This window comes from Cyprinodon tularosa, unplaced genomic scaffold (genome assembly GCF_016077235.1).
Source record: "Cyprinodon tularosa strain WSP-4 unplaced genomic scaffold, ASM1607723v1 ctg233, whole genome shotgun sequence".
NCBI lineage: Eukaryota > Metazoa > Chordata > Actinopteri > Cyprinodontiformes > Cyprinodontidae > Cyprinodon > Cyprinodon tularosa.
In genome coordinates, this window is record NW_024038871.1 from 241,582 (window position 1) to 263,856 (window position 22,275).

Consider the following 22,275-nt stretch of genomic DNA (forward strand, 5'->3'; position numbering starts at 1 on the left):
TAGGCAGCAATGAAGGCCCTACTGAAAGTAAGAGACATACATTTATAAAAATGAAAAGTTTTGCATGAAATTTTACCATTTTTATTTCTATTACTTACAAGTTGGGGTGGAGGGGCTTAAAGCACAACAGAATCAGCTTTTTTTCCAAGTAGCAGAATTGGTAATAACTTGACTTTTCTTAATAGTTCCCACTGGGTTTAAAATCAAAATGGAACACAGTGGGTTGAGGGTAATGCTTTATTTATTTTTTTATTTTTTTCATCTTTGAATTTCCGGTTTAATTCCCTGCTAGAAAGAGATGAATATCAGGCAATCACAAAAATAAGTTTTGTCCCCAATCTGACTGCAGCATAAATAAAAAATGTCTCATACTTTGATGTGCTGGAGGGTTTTTTGAGGAACAGCTTCTTAATTTCCAATCAAATTCCTGTCACCCTCCACAACTACTGTAAGACGACTTTTATAACCAAACTATACAGACATGGAGATCCTTCTGGACAAAGATCCAACACGTTTTTAGGTCAAAATGAAGACAATCTAATATACTTCTCACCAGAACACGGTCTCCCAGCCTCAGCTCCCTTCTGATCTTCTTCATAGAGTCTGGGTCTGACAGGTTGGACACAGACTCACTGGATGTCACCATTCGGTTAATTACGCCGCTGGTTTTTATACCAGTGACGGGAGCTGAAAGAGAGGAAAAAGGAAGCAATTGCAGATTAGATCATCTGAGCCATGTTTGGAGTTCTGTAACAGTTCCCCAAAAAAGATGGAGAGGTTTTGCGGTGGCACAATTAGTAGTACTGTCGCCTTGCAAAGAGAAGGCCCGGGGTTCGACCACTTTAGCCTCGAGTCTAGCTTCCCTGTGCATGAGTGTGTTCTCTCCTGCTATGTCCCAAACATAAACATGACTCTAAAACATTGAATCAGGAGAAATCTGGATGAAAAACTTAAAGGTACACTATGCAACCGGTGTTGATTTTCCAGCGAGGCTCCCCCCAGAGGGCGAAAGTAAAAGTGCACTGTCGTAAATATGCACAGCTGTTCTCCTGGTTTATCCGTCAAGCCAGGCGCGGTTGTTTTGAGCTTAGCAGACAGGCGAACGCAACGAATGACTAATGCTGCGTTCACACTGGACGCAGCTGGCACGAGAGAAGCAGCGAGTTTACATGCAAAGTCAATGGTTGACGCGCGTCAAGGAGCAGCAAAAGGTCCCGCGGCGTGTTTATGAGCAGCAGGCGCAGCGCGTCTGGCGCGTTTAAGCATCTGACGCGCGTGACGCGCCGCAAGCGCTGCTGCTCAAGATGGAAAAATTTAATTTTTGCTGCTCGACGCGCCGCGTCAACCAATCAGAGAAGCTGATCTGGGAGCTGGCAGGGAGAGAAACAGACACAGCGCTGATGATCAGAGCGCCATGATCACTCCGCTTAAACAGTTTATTGACGCCTAAATGAACTTAAAATGCAGAAATCTGCCGGCAGAATATGTTGGCTTTTATTATCCTGCTGCCTGCAGTTTGGATTATTTAGATGAAAAACACCAGCTGCCGCGGTGAACCGTGAGGAGGCGACCCGGCCAGAGGCTGCTGATGAAGGGATTCCTACTGTCGGCGCACCTCTGGTATGTGGGGGTCTGAGCGGCTTCGACAGAAAAAATATTGAAGGCAGGATTGTAATCTGAATGAACTGACGGCACTGATTATGTTTTCAGGTGTATTTTCTCACTTAAAAACATATTAAAACTACTTTATTCCCACTGATCAAAGCAAATATAGCTGCAAGGCAGAGAAAGGATAGTGAAGCTCCGCCCAACGCGCGTCAGACACACTTTTGCACCGCGCAGCCAGAGCAGCAAAGCTGCTTCAGCCGCGCGTCAGAACTAACTGGTACAAGCAGCAAAAATGAAGCAGCAGACGCGATTTTGCTGATTTTGCTGCGTCTGGTGTGAACGTAGCATAACTGCACAAAGATCGCCACTGTGCTAGCAACGAGCATGCTTTTAACTGGGGGGTGTAGCAGTTCTCGCCGTAAAGCAAGACCGACTCTTGCGAGACTTCTGAGCCTGTGGGTGCGGGTCGGTGCTCCTGCAATTGCAAGTGCGGTATTTCCCCCACAGACCACCAGGGCGGCCGAGAATACCTTTGTTCAACCTGAAATGAATCATTTAATCATTCAAAACGTTATGGAACACATTAATTAACTGACAAATGTTGCATAGTGTGCTTGTTGAGAAAATGTGAAAAAGGTTCAAGGTAGAACACTGTTGTTTAAGGTTTATTCAAACTTTAAGTAAACAGAACACGCTAAAAAAGTTTTTTTTTAGTCTGAGGTGCTTTAGGATGCCAGATATAAAAGAGAAAGACGTCTGTTACCGTTTGAGGCAGAGGCAGGAGGTGTAGCCTCAGCAGTGACGGTAGTTGCAGCCTCGCTTGTCGCTGAAGCTGCCTGTGCTGGGCTCGCCTGCCCCCCGTTCGCCTCCTTCTCTGGTATCTCAGTTTTGGACAGCTTGGATGGCCGTGTGAAAATGCCCCGCCCATCCTCACACTGGAAGTAGCGAACGCCAGCCACCGACCCGTCGTTCTTGCCGATGGTCTCATCCAGGACGATGCCTGCCCACTGGCCCGGAGCAAACTGCGTTCCCCCGATAAACTGAACATAGCCTGGCTTGTTGCCGTTCACCCAGACCCTGTCGCCGATCTGAAAGTCTATGCTGCCGTCTTGTGTTGGGGAGGTGACACCAGGGGAGGACTTCTCAGGAGGAACTGGCTTTGAAGCCCCTGCAAGAGAAAATTGGTAAACTTACAATATAATATGATTTGTTGTTATTTTTCATGTCATTTGAATAAACTCATGTTTTACTTCAAATCCCCTCACACTATGGCAGGAATGATCTAAAAATAACATTGCTTTATCTCATGCAACACTATGCAAACACTCTGTCTACGCTGATGAAGATTCACTTATTTAAATGATATTTCAAACTAAAAAAAAATTTATCGTATTACATTCTATCTGATTAATTTAGTCAATAGTTTTATTTCAAAGATAATCAGTTGATCCTAAAATAAATAAAAACAAACAAGATGGCAAGACCAGGACAAAGTCTGATTTCTAGTCTGTCTAAACGACCATGTTAAGGGGTAGTCAGCGTGTGATCAGCATGACGACGGCAGGGAAAACTTCTTACCAGACGATGGCGATGTCTTAGATGGCACTCCAGATGGACGAGCTATTTTACTGGGAGGTTTTAGGCCACTTGCTTTCCCTGGCGTAGTGATGGGCCCCTGTTTGTCCATGGTTTGGGGACTTGATTATTGTGGGGGGGACAGCCTTCCCCCACTACCCCTCTGTGTCCCAATGTGACTGAAGAAAGCTGGAAAAATAAATAACAGCATTTAAATCAACTAAAACAGTACATGTCACTGCCTATAGACAATCCACAAATCTAATTGATTCGAGGGGTATACTGGAAAAAAGCAGTCTAGAAATATTAAGTGTATTTACCCTCAATTTGAGTAGGTAAATAAGATGATTTGCCAGTGGAATTAGATTTACTCTTAAAGTCGTAGGGAAAGCGGCTGTTCCAACCTTTGCATTTCCATACTTTACACGAGTGAATGTGATTAGTCCTTTATCAAGAGGGCAGAATTTTTGTGAAGGTTCGCAAGCAAGTTTGGTTGTGGCCGGTGTCTTGGAAGCATCTTTATGAAGGTAAATATGTGCCAAAATGAACGAACTTGTGAATTTAATGTGAAAACTTGAGAATGCAATGTGAGAATTTGTACCACAAAAATCTGAACTTGTATGCCAAAATGTTCTGCTGTAAAGAAAAACCGCACACACACAAACTGAATTTGAAGTTGCACTAAAAGACATATCAGGCAAGAACATGTAAAAAAAAATTACACTTGTCAGTCCAATCTTCACCTGAAGAGGATTTTCACTCAAATCTGATTTAAATGTGAATGCACAAAAAAACTATTTACTGGTGTGTTCATATAGTTTTACACAAATAAAATTACAGCTGACAAATGATTATTGATAGTTTATTTGTAATTATTATTTTTTTGCATATGTTAATCTTGCATTACAACCTCAATTTAGCCATTACAGCTTCTTGAATCTGCTGCTTCAAGAACACAAACGCGCTCTCGCGAGACACAGCACGTTGACACCGCGCTTTGACTTTTGTCACATTCCTTGCGAGATATTTGTGCCAAAACGAACTTGTGTCTGAAGATGTGAGAGCAAATGTGGGGGGTAAGGGGGGGGGTGTTCTATAGGCCAACCAATCACAGGCTGCGTCTCAATTCGCAGGCTGCGTACTTGGCAGGACGCCTTTGGAGCACTTCCTGGTTACGACACGACGTCATCACGTTTACCCCAAAAACAGCGCCAAACAAAATCCGACAGCTCGAGAAATACGGAAAGAAACAACAAAAACAAAAAAATATATATGGAATTTTTTTTTTATTTACTTGTTATTGGAGGAGGAGAGTCGCTTTGACGGCTTCGGCGGCAGCAAAACCTGCGACGGATTTTTCTCAGGCTGGCAGTGCGCAGTGGAGAGGTAAGATCTACCTGCTATTATTCTAACCCACAGGGCCTGCTAATGATCAGAATATACCAGCTATTAAATAAACGCTTGTCAGCAGATTGATGAATATGTTTAAATATCAAATTTTATATTTATTTTTAAGTTTGTAATTTATTTGTTTGTAACTTTAGTAATTTGAATTGAATACTTAAATGTGTACAAACCCTGTAAATAACTGACTTGAATAACTACTTTCACCATTACTAATGTTTTGTTGAGAAGCCAAACTGTTGAGAAATAAATCATTTTTTGTCTAAATTGTTATCCCCTTACTGCCTGATTTTATTTGCAATTACTGTATATATATATATATATATATATATATATATATATATATATATATATATATATATATATATATATATATATATATATATAAACATAATACAGGAAAAAAATATAAAAACGAAAAAATAAGTTAAATAGTGGATCTAGATTAAGTAAAATTAAATTTCTAATAAATCATGTAATAAAGATAGATGACTGAATAAAAATAAATATTTTTGTCTATTTTTTTTCTACAGGTAACGGCATGTGCTGTCCTGCACAACATCTGCCTGGGAGCTGGTGATATCACCGCCCCAGAGGATGACATGCCAGAGGATGAGGAGGGGAGAACGTGTTTGAGGCAGTCAGTGGTGCTCCATGGAGGGACCAGCTGTCTGCCCCTGGAGGAGGGTCTACCCGACCACCATTACATTTAGATTGTCACATTTTAGCACATTTTAATCACATTTTAGCTGTTATTTCAGGGTAATGAAAACAGTTTTAGTAAAGTCATTATTTTCTTCGTCATTTTAAACTTTTTTAGTAACATGGCAGCCGTCAATTGGGGCAGCTGTCGATTGGGTCAGCCCTGCAAACCCTGATGGATGATGTGGTGAACAGTGGAGAGAGGCACCCCCACCCCCCAAATGATGTCCCACTCACAGTCAGAAGACTCCAAGGTCATCTGTGTGGCATCGCATCCAGTCCAGCAGCACCACAAGGGACTCCTGCTCAGTCACAATTGTATATATATATATATATATATATATATATATATATATATATATATATATATATATATATATATATATATATATATATATATATATATATATATATATATATATATATGTTCTCTAGTAATATTTACTGTATATCTTCTGTAAATAGTTGTAGTAGTTAATTTTAAGATCTAATTTCAATACTTAAAAATGTTTTTAATAGTTTATTGTAAATACTTGCTTCTCTAAAAATAAACTGATGTCACTGAGAAGTTGTTCTAAGTTTACTTAAATTATAAAGAAGTGATGAAACAGATAAAAGACTTTAAGAACACACCGACAACAATAACTTTTATAAACAATTTAATAATTTAATTTAATAACAGCAACACATAACCTGAACTTGTTAAAAAAAAAACACCAAAAATAATAATGTCTGTCCACCATCCTCTCCAATAAATGAAATAATCTGTCCATCCTTTCCCGCTTCCCTCTGCCATCTGATATCCTCCCTGATTAAATCCACCAACTCGTCTCTCCTTCTTCTCTTGCTCCTTTCCCTCCTCTCTCCTGGCCTCTCATCCTCATTCTCTTCCTCATCGTCAACCTGGTGCTGCTCAGCCTCTGCAGCACCTGGCCCTGCTGTGTCCTCAGGGATGGAGGCAATTAGGACAGGTGGGGCATTAGGGGGCCTCTGTCCTAATACCTCATCCATGAGGACAAACCAGGGCCAGGTGGCAGCAGTAGGGTTCCAACTGACCCCCTGTTTTCTGTAGTGTTTCTTTAAAGCTAGAAAAAAGGAAGGTTTCATGATTTGGATGGATTAATGAAATTCTACAGAAAAAGACTTTGGAATGGTAACCTGGAGATTACTTTTTTAAGCTTACTCAAAATTAACATGAATATAATAATTGTAAGATGTAATTTCCCTACACACACACACACAAACACACATATATATATATATATATATATATATATATATATATAGTGTGTGTGTACATTATCCAAACCTGAACATACTTTGTATTTTTTTTTTTAAGTTGTCCCACACAAGGATCACTTCTATCACAAATATGAGATTTACAAAAAGTGGCATCTGAGCATCATTTGATGTGATCAAATTATTATATATTTGTACGTTGGTGTTTGAACAGGACTTCTTTTAACTTGTGTGACTTTTACATAGAAATGCAACATGTAGATGGAATTCTGCCTCAACTCTTCGCTCCATCTGACTGCAGCAGTATTTTTGGCCCCGATGATAAGGTGGTCATTTTATCCACTCCTCTGTCTGCTCCCTGGAACAAAATGACATGTAAAGCATATTTCTGTTAAGTCAACAGGCTAAATGACTGTTCTGTATAATTACACTGGTATTGTTCTTCAAGTGAATTATACTTTAAACCTTATTATACTGTACTGTAAATTAACTATACATTATTGAGTATTAAAACAAAACGTTTACAGTATTAACAGCCCAGTACAGCTGGACTAATGTTATTTCTTCAGCTGCATTAAGCTTTAAAAGTTCTAATACTTTGTAATAAACTGTTTGAGAATAAATAGATCTGATTAGAGAGGGATACGGCTATCAGTACAGTAAGATGTAGGTTAAAATAAAAAATAGTGACATTTGTATGAAGGCTTTTAATTGTTGATGAACATCACGTATCAACAGGTTAGCTTTAGCTTTAGCTGGTCCTACACATCCCGGTGGCTCTGTTACCGTCATGTATTTTAATAGATGTTCATTTAAAAAAAGCAAAAACAAACTACTTACATTTAAAGGTGTTCTCCGCTCTACTGCCGGCGCTGCTGCTGCTTTCGGTTGTCCGTAACTTCAAGAAAATCCGACTTTCTTCTTCTTTTTCTTCAACTACTAAAAAAAAAAAAAAAAGAAGCCAGGAAGTGCTCCAAAGGCGTCCTCCCAAGTACGCAGCCTGCGATTGGTTGGCCTATAGAACACCCCCCCCCCCTTCCCCACCACATTTGCTCTCACATCTTCAAACACAAGTTCGTTTTGGCACAAATATCTCGCAAGGAATGTGACAAAAGTCAAAGCGCGGTGTCAACGTGCTGTGTCTCGCGAGAGCGCGTTTGTGTTCTTGAAGCAGCAGATTCAAGAAGCTGTAATGGCTAAATTGAGGTTGTAATGCAAGATTAACATATGCAAAAAAATAATAATTACAAATAAACTATCAATAATCATTTGTCAGCTGTAATTTTATTTGTGTAAAACTATATGAACACACCAGTAAATAGTTTTTTTGTGCATTCACATTTAAATCAGATTTGAGTGAAAATCCTCTTCAGGTGAAGATTGGACTGACAAGTGTAATTTTTTTTTACATGTTCTTGCCTGATATGTCTTTTAGTGCAACTTCAAATTCAGTTTGTGTGTGTGCGGTTTTTCTTTACAGCAGAACATTTTGGCATACAAGTTCAGATTTTTGTGGTACAAATTCTCACATTGCATTCTCAAGTTTTCACATTAAATTCACAAGTTTTTTCATTTTGGCACATATTTACCTTCATACATCTTGCTAACCAGTTAGCAACTTAGTCACTTAGAAACGACACTGTCAAGGAACGCTATGGACAGCAGAAACATGCAAGAGTAGGAGAGTTTTGTGTCGGAGGTCGTAGATGAATCTCCTCTGTCATACATTTTTTATTTAGAGGAGGAAAGCGGGGACGAAGATGTTGTGGAAGAGGACGCCAGGGCGGCAGAAGCTTGGTTTGGTGTAGAAGGCTTCCAGCCGTACATGTTTGAGCCCTTGCCTCGCAACGCTGCCAGTTCTTTTTCTAACTTCGCTCGGTGTTTCACTATGGGAATCGCCTTGGCGTGACCAACTACGGAAGCTCCAATGACATCACGTCTGTCTGAGACAGACAGGTTGAGCCGTGTCCGTGGCTCCACCCACCAGCTAGATCACGGCCAAACTACCCGCCTCAACTTATTCACGCTTTCTTCCCGTGAGAAGACTACAACTAAGCTCCCTCAGCGCGCTCAGGCTAGCTTGGACCTGTTTAACTGTTCTCAGGCGTTCCGTAAAGGAAAACGTCGCTGAACGCAGGACCAGGACAGGCCTGTACCGTGCTGAGTAAGCGCTTCGGCAGAAGCACTTTCTGGAACACAAACGCTGGGAGCGGTGACCGCGTAAAGGCGAGCTGTCCCTGTATCTACTCCGTTTTAATTAACGGAATAGAGAGCGCTTGTGTCAGCCGAGCTAACACGTAAAGGTGGGCTTGGTTTTTGGCTAGCAGTGTATCGCTAGCATAAGAGTCCGGTTAACGTGTTGTGGCGAATGGACTTTATATCAGTAAAGAGCTAACGTGTAGCGACGAGCTCCGTGTTTTATCTACAGTCATGTCTGCAGCTCTTACCCCTGCCAAAGGTTCGGAACCGAAGGCTAAAGAGGTTGTATCCCGCCTGTGTCCAGCGTCATGCGGGGCATCTATCTCTGGGCGGGACCCTCATCCGATGTGTATAGCATGTATGGGCGCTAAGCACGCTCAGGCATCGCTGGCGGACCCTCAGGGATGCCAGCACTGCGCGTCGATGCCGGAAAAGATCCTGGAGAGGCGGCTGAGGGTGGCTGTCGCTAACAGCCAGGACCCTTGCTTCTCCTCACCTGCAGCCGTTGCGGCGGCGGGTGAAAACCATCCGCCGCTAGCCTCTAAGAGCTGGGCGGACGTGATGGAAGAGGAGTACCCGTCCGTGCCTCCTCTGTTTGAGGGCCTTATGGACAGCGGGAAACTCGATGCAGACATCGACGAAACGGAGGGTGACGCTAACTCCGACCTCCTGGAACTGGAGGACATGGAGGAGGAGGAGGAGGAGGACTCGACCTTCCCGGGTCATCACTCCAGGCCTCCAAGCGGGGCAGAAGTCACCTCCCCGGGGGATAGTGATCTGTACGATGTGTGCAGACGGGCAGCTTTAAAGCTGAACATCCCCTGGCCTGCAGCGCAGGATTCAGAAGGAGCAGAACGGGACCTGTACGGCGGTAAAAGGCTTCCACCAGCTTTACCACCAGCAAAGCAACTTTTACCAGCCGTTCCTGCTTGCATGAGAGAAATGAGCCGTTTCTGGTCCAGCCCATTTAAGAGTAAGCTTCCCACCAAGGGCTTCTCTAAGCTGGAGATACAGGGCATGGGTGAGCTGGGGCTGGCCGAACCCCCAGCTGTAGAGCCTTCAGTGGCTTACCACCTCCACCCTAACTGCAGATCGGTTTCAGCATCCTCAAACATCTCGCTCCCAGGTAAAATGGACCGCCTCACAGCCTCCATTTACCAAAGGATGTACAGATATGTGGGTCAGTCAGTGTGCTCACTTAACGCGGTTACACTGCTGTCTGCGTACCAAGGTGAAATCCTGGAGGAGATGGGGCGTCAACTGGACTCGGGGACACCTAACCCCAGGATATGGGATGAGATCTGTGTGGTGAACGATCTCATCTTGCGCTCCTCTAGAGGTGCTGTTCAAGGTTGTGGTCGGGTCATGGGTCTGGCTGTCTCAGGGGAAAGAGGCCTATGGTTAAACCTGTCAGGCCTGAGTGATTCCCAGAAGGCCGAGATCATGGATGCGCCCTATGACCCGACAAAAGGTCTATTTGGCCCCTCCTTGGAGAAGATGAGGGAGACAAGTATCCTCAGAAAACAGGAGGGAGAGGCTTTTAACCTTTGTTTGCCTCGTAAGCCCAGCCAAACCCCCCCACAGGGACCCAGACCTGGGTTTGCGGCTGCTGCAGTGAGAGTACGGCAAGGTGGAGCCAAGCCTTCAAGGAGACCTGCCACACAATCCACCCAGCAAAGCAAAGCGGAGAACCCAAGACCATGGGGGAAGCACTCTTTTGCAGCGGCCGCTGCAAAAAATCGTCCATCCCACCCTGGGGAGAGCAAGAAAAAGCGGGCAACCTAACCCCACTGTTAACCATCTCCCCTCTGAAGAGAAGGTTTCCAGGCACCAGGGCAAACTTCTCTGTCCAGGATTCAGATGCTCCTGTAGTTCCCAGTTCACCAGGAGGCATGTTAAATTCTCCCTCTCACGTTCAGAGAGAAGACATTTTGGGGTGGAGGACACAGTGTCACAAAACACTCCACAGCACATTATCAGTGTCACCAAGCACTCAGCTGTGCCCCATGTTACAAAGTGTTGTTCAGGGGGAATTCGAGAAAATAAACACAGCTTTTCTGCAGCCAGGCATGTTGCCAAGGGCAGAAAGCCCCCCACAAAAAAGAAAAAAATTAACACAAATGGCTCTCTGCCACTCCCCTCTGCGCCCAGCAGAGGGAGCTTGCGCTCTTTACAAGAGAGCCGAGCGCAGCAGTGCAGAGGGGATGACGTCACTCAGCAGCGACGCTTCTCCTCTCTCTGCTCGGGCAGATCAGTGGCGCGCATGCGCTGTCTCTCCATGGGTTTTGGATACAATCTCCAAGGGTTACAGACTGCAGTTTGCCACGAGACCTCCGAGATTCAACGGAGTGCTCTCCTCGGTTGCCACCGGGGATTCAGCTCATCGCTCATCAGCGATCAGAGTTGTACCGGACGAGGAGGTTCGTCAGGGCTTCTACTCGCGCTATTTTCTCATTCCAAAGAAAGACGGCGTATCACTACGCCCCATTCTGGACCTGCGTGTGTTAAAAAGACACTTACACAGATATACATTCAGGATGCTCACACACAAAGCACTGTGCCGTTCCATCCGTCCGGGGGATTGGTTTGAAACCATCGACCTCGCGGACGCCTATTTTCACATCTCCATTTACCCCCCACACAGAAAGTTTCTCAGGTTCGCTTATCAGAGCACAGCTTACGAGTTTCAGACCATCCCGTTCGGGCTGTCATTAGCCCCGAGGGTGTTCAGCAAGTGTGTGGAGGCGGCGCTGTCCCCTCTGAGGACGCGCGGGATCAGAATATTTTCGTACATAGACGATTATCTAATCTGCTCTCGGTCAAGCGAGCAGGCAGTCAGCGACTCCCTGGCAGTGATCAACCACCTCATCAACCTCGGGTTCAGGATAAATCAAGCCAAAAGTCGCCTGACTCCCGTGCAATGCACGGAGTATTTGGGTCTCAAAATAAACTCCCTCTCTTATCGTGTCACACTATCAGAGGGGAGAATCCTGTCATTCACCCAGTGCATGACGCGTTTTCAATTGGGAAACGTCGTTACATTCAGACTGTGCCTGCGGCTCCTCGGTCTTATGGCATCCGTGATTTCAGTGGTCCATCTGGGGCTTCTGATGATGAGGGACTTTCAGCGGTGGGTCGCCTCGCTGCGAATCTGTCCCCGCCGTCATCTGTGCCGCAGAGTAAAAGTGACACAGACATGCGTGGCGGCTCTTCAGCCCTGGAGAGACCCAACGGTTCTCACGTCGGGCGTCCCGCTGGGGACCGTAGCATCCAGGGTTACCATGACGACCGATGCTTCCCTGACAGGTTGGGGCGCAACTATGATGGGCAGAGCGGTGAATGGCATATGGTCGCCGAGAATGAGGCGGCTTCACATCAACATGCTGGAACTGCACGCAGTGTTCCTAGCTCTGAAGCACTTCATGCCATATGTGATGGGTTGCCACGTCTTGGTAAAGACCGACAACTCCACTGTGGTGGCTTATATCAACCGTCAGGGCGGCACCAGGTCCCTGCAGTTACACAGACTGGCCAGGGACATAATTATGTGGAGCAGCACCAGAGTTCTGTCGCTCAGAGCAACGCACGTAGCGGGAATTCTGAACAGAGGGGCCGATCTTTTATCCAGAGGGAACCCTCTCTATGGGGAATGGAAGCTGCATCCACAGGTGGTGGAGCAGATCTGGCAGAGATACGGACGGGCTGCCGTAGATCTCTTCGCCTCATGGGAAAACACTCATTGCCCGCTGTTTTTCTCCCTGTCAGACCCAGATGCTCCACTGGGTATGGACGTGCTGGCGCACCCATGGCCAGACGCGTTGCTTTATGCTTTCCCTCCTCTCAGCCTGATATCCCCAACTCTAATCAGAGTGAGGGAACAGGGGCTGTCTTTGATTCTGGTGGCTCCCTGGTGGCCATCGAAGCCCTGGGTGGCAGAGATAATCCAAGTCCTGTCAGCCGAACCATGGCCCCTCCCCGTTCGAAGGGACCTGCTGTCTCAGGCTCAAGGGGAGATTTATCATCCACACCCAGATCACCTGGCTCTCTGGGCCTGGCCCGTGAAAGGTGGAATTTAAATGCAACAGGCCTCCCCCCAGAGGTGATCGACACCATACAGAATGCTAGGGCTTCTTCTACTCGCTATCTTTACAGTGGTAAATGGCGAGTGTTTGAGGAATGGTGTGAGGAAAAACAGACCATTCCTTTTCAGTGTTCAGTGGGGGACGTGCTCTGCTTTCTGCAGAGCTTGTTGGAGAAGGGTAAGGCTTTTTCAACAATTAAGGTTTATTTAGCCACAATCTCTGCTTGTCATGTAGGGTTTGGTGATAAACCTGTGGGGAAGCACCCCTTAGTGTGTCGTTTTATGAGAGGGGCCCGACGTAAGTTACCAGTTTCTAAGCCTCTGGTGCCATTATGGGATCTCTCTCTGGTGTTGGATGCCCTCTGTCATCACCCATTTGAACCTTTGGAGGGTGTTGGCTTAAAGTTCCTTTCATTGAAAACTGCCCTGCTCTTAGCGTTGGCTACGGCTAAGAGGGTGAGTGAGTTGCATGCACTTTCAGTCAGTCCGGCCTGTTTACAGTGGGCACCCGGGCTCTCTAAGGTGTGCTTGAGACCCAACCCGGCTTTTGTGCCGAAGGTGTTGGATTCAGCATATAGGTGTTCGATGGTGGAATTGCTGGCATTCCATCCACCCCCTTTCTCTTCAGCAGATGAGCAGAAGCTTCATTGCTTATGTCCAGTGAGAGCTTTAGGAGCTTATGTGGACAGGACAGCCTGTTTTAGAAGAGCTGACCCTCTGTTTGTATCCTGGGCAACTGCTCATAAGGGCAAACCTGTCTCCCGCCAAAGATTAGCACACTGGGTTGTGGAGGCTATATCTCTGGCATATAGGTGCGCAGGATCAGAGCCCCCTAAAGGGGTGAGGGCCCATTCTACCAGAAGCATGGCCACCTCTTGGGCTTTGTTCCGTGGTGTGTCAGTTCAGGACATCTGTGCTGCAGCCAGTTGGGCTACGCCGCACACATTTGTGAGGTTTTACAGGCTGGATGTGGCCCGGCCATCGCTAGCACACTCAGTGCTTGGAGTAGGGATGTTAGGGTCCAACTGAGACCTGGGTTGTGATTCCTATCATATATGGCTGCGGGGCCATCATGCAACTGGGAGTGGGCCATATCTCCCATAGTGAAACACCGAGCGAAGTTAGAAAAAGAACGTTGGGTTACTTAACGTAATCCCTGGTTCTTTGATAACAGAGTGAGGTGTTTCACCAACACATCCCTTCTTGCATGGGCACGGAAAGAAACCTGCCTAGAATGAGTTGAGGCGGGTAGGTTGGCCGTGATCTAGCTGGTGGGTGGAGCCACGGACACCGCTCAACCTGTCTGTCTCAGACAGACGTGATGTCATTGGAGCTTCCATAGTTGGTCACGCCAAGGCGATTCCCATAGTGAAACACCTCACTCTGTTATCAAAGAACCAGGGATTACGTTAAGTAACCCAACGTTCTGTTAGCTCTATGCCTGCTGAAGACACAGAAGTCCATCCCCGTGAACACTGGGACGGAACTCAATGGGAAAGGAAATTATTCTTATTTCTTATTTCAATCGTTGCGTATATTAGCTGCAACATATGAATCAAGATGCTATGACCAAAAAAATTTGATTGACAGATGACCATCGATATATGATTGGCTGAATTTAGGTGTTCAGGCTGACGTATAAATAACTGGCCTACATAAGATAACGAAAAAAAAACACAGATTTTAAGACAGATTTAAATATAACTCCCCTACAACTTTAAAATAAGATAATTAGATAATATGCACTTGAAATAAGACAATGCAATTGTTTTTTTTTCTTATTTTAAATGTAAATTGTTTTTTTCCATTGGCAAAGTGTCTCACTTACCTCCTCAATTCAGGAAAAAAGTGCACCTATGTTAAGAAAAAAATGGCTTCTTTAGATTTTAAGTTTTATGTATTTGAAGTGAAAACTTTCAACATTCAAGTATTTGGTTATAAATTAAGTTCAACATGAATTTTGCCAATATTTACATTGTCTTGTTTAAGTACAGTGGGGCAAAAAGTATTTAGCCAGCCACTGATTGTGCAAATTCTCATATTTTCCTGCTTAAAAAGATTATAAGAGGTCAGTAATCTTTTCATCATAGGTTCAATTCAATTATGAGAGACAAAATGAGAAAAGAAATCTAGGAAATTATATTGTAGGATTTTGAAGCTCCTCTGTCCCCCTCTGGTTATTTGTTCTATTGGCTCCAGTTTGAAATTGTTAGCTGTATAAAGACACCCGTCCTCACCCTCCAACAGTCAGACTCTAAACTCAACAATGACCAAAACCAAATATTTACTGAGGAATACCTGCACCAGGCTGAGAAGAGTGAATCTGCGACAGGCAGCAGGTTGATGGGAAAAACAATGGAAGACAAACAAGACCATTGATGATTTCTTTCAATAAGGGGTCCCACACAAGATCTCACCCTGTGGGGTCAAAGTGATCATGAGGACTGTGAGCAGACATCCCAGAAATACATGTAGGATGATGGAGAAAACCTGATGAATGGGAAGCAGAGAGCAAAGGAACCAAAACTACCATTAGTATCACTTAGACCAGGGGGGCTCACATCATGCAGGGCAAGGCATGTTGAACACCTACTGTGAAGCACGGGAGTGGAAGAATCATGCTTTGGGGTGAACAGGACCCTGAATAGTGAGATTTTGAGCCCAAACCTCCTTTTACCAGTGAAGATGGAAGGTGGCTGGGTCTTCTAGCAAGACAATGATCCCAAACACTCCAACCAAGGAGCAACTCCGTTTAAAAAGGGTTTCAAGACCTGGAGTGGCCCAGCCAGTCTCCAGACCTCTACCTCCTCTGCCTACTTCCATTATGCATTCCTTACTCTCTTCTGGTATTGTCCCATCACTTTTCAAAACTGCATCTGTCTCCCTGATTCTAAAAAAAACCTGGTTCTGATCCCACTAACTTTAATAATCTTCATCCCATTTCAAATCTTCCCTTTATTTCAAAAATAAAAATTGTGTCTGCTCAACTCCACACCTTTCTTACCCTGAACAGTTTTTACGAGCCTTTCCAGTTTGGTTTTCACCCCTCCCATAGTACTGAACCGCCCTAATAAAAATCAGAAATGATCTCCTTTTAGCTGCTGATTCTAGACTCCTCTCCATCCTCATCCTTCACGATCTCAGTGCGGCCTTTGATACCATTTCTCACCCCATTCTCCTCAATAGATTATCCTCTCTTTTCACACCCCTCTTGACTGGTTCCGCTCATATCTCTCCGACCGCACTCAGTTTATACAACTCAAATCTTTCACATCGCACCCTTCCCCTGTCACTTCTGGTGTTCCTCAAGGCTCAGTTCTTGGCCCCCTCCTCTTCATAACCTACCTCCTTCCCCTTGGCAGTATTTTTCGCAAATTCAACATTCATTTTCCCTGTTATGCGGATGGCACCCAGCTTTATTTATCCAGTAAGCCCACTTCCTCACTCCCCCCCTTGTCCCTTACTAACTGTTTATTTGAAATTAATGACTGGTTCACCTCAAACTTCCTTCAACTAAACACTGATAAAACAGAAGTCCTCCTCGTCGCCACTAAATCCACCCTATCCAAAATCAATACTTTCTCCCTACCCATTGACAACTCCTTGGTCTCCCCCTCCCATCAGGTCAAGAGTCTGGGTGTCATCCTCGACTCCTCCCTCTTCTTTCAGTCTCACTAAAATAAAATTACCAGGTCTGCACACTTCCACCTTCGCAACATTAACCGTCTCCGTTCCTCCCTCCCCACTCACACTGCCTCTGTCCTTATCCACAGCCTCATCACCTCCCGTATTGATTATTGCAATTCTCTTCTTTTCAGCTCCCTCATAAATCTCTCCATAAACACCAAAATCTTCAGAATTCAGCAGCTCGTGTCATCACATGAACCCCCTCCTTCCATCATATTTCCCCTGTCCTTCACCAACTCCATTGGCTCCCAGTTCAATTCAGAATACAATTTAAAATCCTTCTCTATACTTTCAAAGCCATCCATAACCATAATCTCTCAGATCTTCTTCACATTGCCACCTCCTCCCGCTCCCTTAGATCCTCCTCCTCCATCCACCACACTGTACCCCCAGCTCGACTTGTCACCATGAGGAGCAGAGCCTTCAGCCGCTCTGCTCCCCAGCTCTGGAACTCACTTTCTCCTGACCTCCGCAGTATTGACTCTCTCCCCTTAAGGTCAGTATTTCCTAGCAACAGCCCTGAAACATCACTTCTGTAGAGGAGATCTGATGGACAAATGAAGCAAAATAACATCTACAGTCTGAGCAAACTGGAGGAGACGGACAGGAAACATCCAACCTCACCGAAAACAACGGTTAGATACAAAGTGTTCAGTTCAATCTTTGTTACTGAACAAATCCTGATTTTTTTTTTATATATATATTAAAATTATTTACAATCCTACAATATCATTTCCTGGATTTCTTTTCCTATTATGTCTCTCAGAGTTGAAGTGAATCTACAATGAAAATCACAGACAAGGCAAGGCAAATTTATTTGTAAGGCCCATTTCATTACATGGACAATTCAAAGTGCTTTACATGAATTATTTATTAAAATATAAGAAAAATAAACGCTATATAAAAGCATAAACCTTATTGCAGAACTCTCATCTTGGTAAATAGGAGAACTTCCACAATAAGCAAGCTCCTAAATAGGAGAAGTTTTACATGTTTGCAAAAAAGACTGAAGTTTTGTCGAAATGATAAAAAAATAAACCCATCTAGATCCATGTCTAATCAACCAATCGCATGTGAGCCTTTAAAATAAAATACTGCAATCAAAAGGATAAGTAAGATCAAGGAGAACCATGACAATGGATGCTTTTGAGTCAGCTGACCTCTTAATGTCAGTAGAAAGAAAGTAAGGCCGTTTCTGTGGTGGAGCTAACCTAAAGACAAACACCTCCAACATGTTAACATTTTACCATCTTTGAAAAGAACGAGACGGAATCACAAAATCGAAATGAAATAAAGCAAACCAAAGATTATCCAGTTAAAATCGAATACAGCTTTTGTGTAATTCAATAAGAATATTGGCAAAAAAAACCCGTTTAGCAGATTAGTCAAAAAATGTTTTTAGTCAAATCAAAACAGCTGATTAATTACATTATTTAGAAATTTATAGATATGTTTATTTTATAAAATACATAATTATTTTTATTTTTTTATCATTATTTCATTTTCATTTATTTATTTTTATTTATTAAATACTTATACTAATTCATTGCTAAAGAAGAAACCTCTCTCTTTGCAGAGAAATAAATCATGCAGACTAACAGAAGTGTTTTCAATGTCAGCTGCTGCAACTAAATATTACTTTACAAAACATTTTTGCTGTCATATCACTAAAAATTGAAGGTTCTACAGGATTCGTCCTCGTCCAGCTTTGAAATCATGTTTTTTTTTACATCTAGTAGGTCGTGAAGAGAAACCTTACCACACAGATGACTCATACTGACTGCAACAAGACAGACTCTGTTTTACACACATAAAGGATCCATTTTATCCAAAACATGGATTACAATAAAGTCTTAGGAATTCAATGAAGCACCATTCAGTGTTTTAAGAATAATATGGCCAACAAATACAGAGAGAGAAAAAAAAAAAAGATACATTCAGTGACAACTAGGAATTTCTAATCCCACACCACAGTAACTAGTTTTTTTTTTTTTTTTGTTAAATGCCTCATTTGATGCTTGGATCTTAGTTGTTGCATTTTATTGCTCACTAATATGAGTTTTTTTTTTTTTTTTTTTACAATTATTAATAATTTATTAAAACAATTTTGCGGGAAGAAACCAGCAAAGGTCTGGAGAATGTAGACCAGTCTTCCTTTATCTTCTGTGCTCCTTTGATTCAGCAGTATGCTATGGCGCGTAGAGATGGTGATATCGGTGTTTTAACCTTTTATCGGACGATTCTTGCAAGCGCTCCAGGATTTATTAGTGCATTCAGCAGCCATACATAACTTCTCCCTTCATCTGCTACAGAAGGGAGTGTTGGCCTAGTGGTTAAAGCAGTGCGCTTGTGCTCTGAGAAGGTTGCAAGTACCCGGTTAGATCCCCACAGCCTTCACTCTGGGTTCCTGAGCAAAACCCTTAACCCCACACCTGCACCCACGGCGCCACACAGTGGCAGCCCACTGCTCCCCAAGGGGATGGGTTAAATGCAGATGTAAATTTCTCCAATGTGAGATCAATAAAGTTCAAATATTATTATGTCCACTGATTGAAAATTGTGTAAGTGGAAGAAGAAGCAATATTGACTCCAAGAATCACCCTAAAATTATCAGCCACATATATCGGGGAAGAATAAATAAAAAAGAATAAAATACTGGCCTTAAAAAACCTGTACTGGTCTTAATCTCTAATAGTTAGGAGTCTGTCTAAGTAAGCATTTTGTTGTTGCGGTGATGTTTTTCAGTAGTAGAAGCTGATCAAAGTTAAAGGGAAGATGGATGTATTTTTTTTAGTTAGGCTGCAAAATTTAGAGAAATACTTCCATTAGGACAACAAGCGCAAACATACAACCAGAGCTGCGGCAAGACTCACATCAAAGTGTATGAATGTGTTAGAAAGTTCAAGTCAAAGTCCAACTCTAAATCCTACTGAGAACATCTGGCAAGATTTATTTACAAGGGCAAAAATAGCAGATAAATCCCCCAATAAACTCCCAGCTGTTGTTGCAAAGAAATGATGTTCTGTAAAGAACTGACCAGACTGGGATGAGCACCATGGACAGCACACTTTTTGGTTCTCAGTTGTTTTTTTCTTTTAAAATGTATCCCCATCTTTCCACTTCTCAGTTATAAATATCTTTATGGTTGACTATTGCATCCAATCTCAATAAAAATGTGCTAAAACTTGTGGTTTTAATTAGTGTTGCACCGATACCGATACTAGTATCGGGCGGAGCCCCCATCCAGCACTAAAATTGTGGTATCGGTATTGGCGAGTACTAGAGGTGTCAAGTAATGAAGTAGAAATACTTTATTACTGTACTTAAGTACACTTTTTAGGTATCTATACCTTACTCCATTACTTACTTTTCTTCCTACTTCTGACTTCTACTCATTACATTTTCACACAAGTATCTGTACTTTCTATTCCTTACATTTTTAAAACAAACGTTACTCGTTACTCTTGTCTTCGGTTTCATGTCTATAAATCTTTATTTCCAGTCATGTGCTCCATCCAATACAGATCATTGGCTCGATCCACATCTAGTGAAAACTTGTGTAATTAAATGAGTCATTTAACGCAAACACTCATTGGGTAGCTAAAGGAAATCATCAGAAACAAACAGGTGTTCTTCAAACTGCAAAACGTGAATTGTCTATGCCATGCTATAATGTAGGATTCAGAAAAAGATGCTGAAATGTCTAAAAGGTCGGACACTGGCGAGAGCGTATCGGGAGATGGAGACCAACAAAACCTCCTTCATCCTTGACCCTATCTGAAATAGTTGAAAAATTAAGCTTTTGAGTACCGTCAAATAGCGCACAGATACCATTTTGAGAGCCAAAAGTTTATTCAACTATTGTCCCCCATTCCAGGTAGGCAATAACAGGTTTTACTGGATTCACTTTGTATTAGTCTTTTTCCTGCTTCACAAAGGTAGGCAGCAGCTTGACAAAGCCATGATGGCAATTATTTTACATCCAAGTAGTAGGCAGTTCTCCAAAATTTACACACACACATCAATTTCAAACAGATGGTATCGGTATCAGCCAATACTACACAGCCGGGTATCAGCTGTCGGGTATTGGGGCCAAAAGATGGCATCACTAGTTTTACTGTGACAAATGTAAAAAATCCCAAAAGAGGAAGAAACACTTGTGTGGTCACTGTAGTTTTTGTGTCTTTGAACCAATACAAAGCCTCCTCAGTCATTCACTACATGCTTATTATCTTTGTCTATTTCTTTTAAAGGATTAAAAACATTTTTTTCATAGATTTAGACAGAAGTCAGGGGGACACATGCAATATTCTTGTATGAATTAAACATTAAATTTGCTGTATCTTATGGGATAATTTGAGTGGTAAATCTGATTTTTAAACAGATTTTCAGTCTAACAATGCATTGTGGAGTCACTTAAACAACACTAAACCAAACAGGGGCTCCTCAGATGTGACATCACCAAGGTAGACCCCACCCTCCCCTCCCTCAGCCGGTGCATCCAGACCATAACAACAAGCATACCTACAGCTGTCAAACATCAGCATGAGGATTCCAGATCTCACACACCCCCTCTCTGCTCTCTAGGTTTTGCATTTTAACCATAAATGAGCGTATGAAGCTTTAGCTTGTAAACACATCATAAGTCTGCCCTGACTTTTTATTATTATTATTATCTTGTCTGGGCTGTGTCATTAACAGAACAGGATAACTTTGATGTAAACCACTGCAACACTGCTAACTCCCTACATGTTAATTATAATGTTACCAGATAACAGCCGGTAAATTAGTCCTCTGACGTAATAAATAAATAAAGGCGTTGTTGTCATGTTTTGTCTCCTGTAGCTAAAGCCTGAATCCCTGCTGGAATGCCAGAGCTAGCTAGCTTCAGACTAGCAAATAAACCACCGACTACTTTGTTAATATGATAAAACTAATGTTATGTGATGCTATATAAAAACAGATTATTAGACAGCAGCAGAAAAAGTTGCTCTGCAGACTTACTTGGTCAGCTTTTTTTGTGTTTACTGAGTCTCTACGACGGCTGTAGAGGGAAGGTGCAGCGTACCTTGTACCGTTACATTCTCACCGCTCCCCGTTTCCCTGCCCAGCCCAGACTGTCACGGTCTGACGTCACCCTTGGAAATCATGTTGAGTTCGAGGACACAAAAAAAGCTCGGACATTCCGAGATTCATATCTAACTTTAGCACTTTAAAGCCAGGACCATGAAATCGTTTTCAGATAACTTCTTTTTTTTCTATCAAAGTAGTGTTGCCCTTGAACTTTATGGCATAAAAAAATTATATGATGCAGAAGTTAAATTAGAACAATTAATTGCATTATTATAAAATACATTTTGTAGAAGTTAAATTAGAATCATTGATTGCATCTTTGTGATATAAGGAAGAGGATTAGGGCCACTGAAAAAAAAAGTTAACTGATTTTTTAATATTATTTCCGTTTAATATGGGGGGAAAAGTCAGAATTCTGACTTTAATCTCAGAATGCTGACTTTAATCTCAGAATGCTGACTGAATTCTGACAGCTAACAAACATTTTAGCATCAAGCCGTAGTCATGTCTGTTTTAAAGACTAAACGACTTTCTGTTCTTCCATTAACCCCTAGAACCCTACGGACCCACCGGTGGGTCCAGCTGCTACGTGACCTCGTAATTTTACCAAATCCCCAGTATTGATGTAAAAAACACATTTGGCACAGTTTGGTGACATTTTTGGATAAATGTGCCAAAATGGCCCCTCCGCCTAAGAAATTTCTCAC

At 42.9% G+C, this 22,275-nt stretch overlaps 1 protein-coding gene across 2 annotated transcripts in view; it reads right to left on the reverse strand.

Annotated features, from left to right (window-relative positions):
• clip1b (CAP-GLY domain containing linker protein 1b) overlaps positions 1-21,630 on the reverse strand; it is an 83,933-nt gene extending 62,303 nt beyond the window's left edge. For both annotated transcript variants that reach the window (XM_038287019.1, XM_038287018.1), the window contains exons 1-4: positions 21,500-21,630; positions 3,187-3,372; positions 2,372-2,776; positions 554-687 (exon numbers count right to left, since the gene is read on the reverse strand). In XM_038287019.1, coding sequence (XP_038142947.1) covers positions 554-687; positions 2,372-2,776; positions 3,187-3,295 — 648 coding nt within the window. In that variant the 5' untranslated portion in view covers positions 3,296-3,372; positions 21,500-21,630. The remainder of the gene's footprint in view (positions 1-553; positions 688-2,371; positions 2,777-3,186; positions 3,373-21,499) is intronic.
• Positions 21,631-22,275: the final 645 nt, after the last annotated feature.